We start from the raw sequence: 2,796 nt of genomic DNA, 5'->3' as shown, positions 1-2,796 counted from the left end.
GTTTCTCTGTTACTTTGGAGCCTGCCCTGGAACTAGCTCTGGTAGACCAGGCTGGCCTCAAACTCACAGAGATCCGCCTGCCTCTTCCTCCTGAGTGCTGGGATTAAAGGCATGCGCTACCACCGCCCGGCTTTGTGTTTGATTTTTGAGATGGATCTTCTGTAGCCCATGGTGGCCTCACAATTCCTGATTCCTCCAGGCATTGGTGCTACTACAGGCATGTGTACAGTCTTGATTTTGAAACACGGTCTCTTAAGTATGAGAAAACCAAATGTTTATTTGCATAGAAAATGTAGCATAATACTGATTGTATAAATACCTCAAAATTTAATGGTTACATATATTCGTAGTTTTGTTGAAATGGAGTTTTAAACCAGGCGGTGGTAGTACATGCCTTTAATCCCAGCACTCGGGAGGCAGAGGCAGGTGGGTCTCTGAGTTTGAGGCCAGCCTGGTCTACAAGAGCTACTTCCAGGACAGGTTCCAAAGCAACACAGAGAAACGCTGTCTCAAAAAAATAAAAAAGAAAAAAAGAAAGGAAAAAGAATAAAGAAATGGAGTTGTAATCCATTTTGGTTTACATAGTGAGTTCCAGGACAACCAGAGCTACATAGTGAGGCCCTGTATCAAAATTTTTAATGATTGTATACTGTTTGCTTTTAATCTCTTGTTAGGGTTTGTCAATGAGGCAGATCAGATTCCGGTTTGATGGACAGCCAATCAATGAAACAGACACACCTGCACAGGTAAAAAATTTCTGAACTATTTTTCTAAAAATTGTTTTTTGGGTATGGTTACATATATTTATGCATGGGCGTGTTTGTGTGTGTGTGTGTGTGTGTGTGTGTGAGCACATGTACCTACAGAAGTCAATGAGGACATCATGTGTCTTGTCCTATTGCTCTAAGCTTTATTCCTTTAAGACGGGGTATTCCTCCAGTCTCTGCCACCCATGGTGCTGGGGATCCAAATGCTCAGCTTTTTTACATAGGTACAGGGAACCAAACTTGGTCCCATAAGCAAACACTCTTAGCCACTATTCTATCCAGCCTTGTGTTCTATCTTTTTTTGTTTTTGTTTTCTCCCTCACTTTGTTAAAGGATAGGGCCACCACCTTTTGTTATCTTTCTTTTTGTTTATTTTTTGTTTTTTGAGGCAGGGTTTCTCTGTAATCTTCTAGAACTTGCTCTGTAGGAACACACAGATCCGCCTTGCCTCTGCCTCCCGAGTGCTGGGATTAGAGATGTGCACCACTAAAAGTGATTTTTTTTTGCTCTGTTCTTGTTGGGGATATTTTTGGTTTTTATCTATTCTTCGCTCAGTTTGCCTGCTCTCTTGTTCTTGTTCTCTGAACTTGCCTGTGTATGTGTAGGTGACTTCTTATAAACCTGCCTGGGTGAGGTGATGCTGTTCTATCTCCTTAACTCTCTGACCTAGCAGTGCAGGTCTTACTTGCTTTTTTACTGTATCTGCAATAGATGGTTTTCTCTATCTGAAGCATTGTATCCATTTCCTCTAAAACTTTCTTAAATTTAAGACTTTAAATCACTGAATTTTTTTGCTTGCTTGTTTTTGTTTATGTGATAGGGTTTTCCTGTGTGGTTCTGAAAGGTGGTCTGTACTATAGATAGGGCTGGCCTAGATAGAATCGAGATTTTCCTGCCTTTGCCTCTCTAGTGCTAGGACTAAAGGCATGCTCAGCCACTGGTTGGTTTAAATCACCTAATTCTTGTGAGTAGAAATTTAAATTGGATCCTTTAGGCTTTTCATTTTTAGTTTTTGTTGTTTGTTTTTGGGTTGGTAGTTCTCATGTCTTTGCCTCATGTAATTTATAGGCACATACTACAACCAAAGTTGGTTTTTAGACGTACTCTTTACTAACTTGGCCTTGAACATTGAGAAGGCCTTCTGGAATTAACAAAGTGTGAGCCACTCACTACCTGATTTGAGTTTCAGCTTTAATTCTCAAATAAAAATTGTAGGGGAGCGGGTTATAGTGGCATCCAACTTAATTTAATCCCAGCACTCAAGTAGAGCAGGTGGATCTCTGAGTTGGAGGCTATCTGGTCTACAGTAGTGATTTCTGGGATAGCCAGCGCTACACAGTGAGAACATTAACCTAGCCTGTCCAACCTCCCACCAAAAAAAAGAGGGAGTGAGCACTTGTTGCTCTTACACAAGAGACCTGGCATTGCTTTCCAGGACCCACGGGCTACCTGTATAACTCTAGTATGTGAATTTGTTGCACTTAAATACATGCTGGCATAGGTTCATAATGAACAGGATGGTGGTAGTGCACCACACCTTTAATCCCAGCAGAGAAACCCTGTCTTGGGGAAAAAAAGAAATTCATACTGAACTGGGCGTGGTGGTGTATGCCTATCCTAGCACTTGGAAAGCAGAGACACACAAATCTCTGATAAGTTGGTGTACAGAGGGAATTCCAGGAAACGTAGAGCTACACAAAAACTCAGTTTCGATTGTTCCTGTTTTTTATATTAAAATCAGTAGAGAGGGTTAAATAGGAACATAAACATCAAGGTGTGATTTTACTGATGGACTTCAAGACTTACCTTGTCTGAGTTCCTAGTTAAGGAAAATGTGCTAAAGAAATCTCACTAGTGGCAGTCTTCAGTTATATTTTGTAACCACAAGGAGGTGCTAACGTTTGCTTTGTAACTGTGGTATGTATGGGTTTTTTTTTTGTTTTTGTTTTTTTTGTTTTTTTCTTTTTTTGGTTTTTCGAGACAGGGTTTCTCTGTGGCTTTGGAGCCTGTCCTGGAACTAGCTCTGTAG

The 2,796-nt window shown here is 40.7% G+C and overlaps 1 protein-coding gene across 1 annotated transcript in view; it reads left to right on the top strand.

Moving 5' to 3' along the window:
* The window catches only part of Sumo2 (small ubiquitin-like modifier 2), a gene marked incomplete at its 5' end in the record, with an annotated part of 7,909 nt that overhangs the window by 3,849 nt on the left and 1,264 nt on the right, over positions 1-2,796 (top strand). The window contains one exon of the mRNA XM_013347586.2: positions 675-746. Coding sequence (XP_013203040.2) covers positions 675-746 — 72 coding nt within the window. The remainder of the gene's footprint in view (positions 1-674; positions 747-2,796) is intronic.

Source organism: Microtus ochrogaster, chromosome 7 (genome assembly GCF_000317375.1).
Source record: "Microtus ochrogaster isolate Prairie Vole_2 chromosome 7, MicOch1.0, whole genome shotgun sequence".
Taxonomy (NCBI): Eukaryota; Metazoa; Chordata; class Mammalia; order Rodentia; family Cricetidae; genus Microtus; species Microtus ochrogaster.
This window is presented reverse-complemented; position numbering and strand designations above follow the sequence as displayed.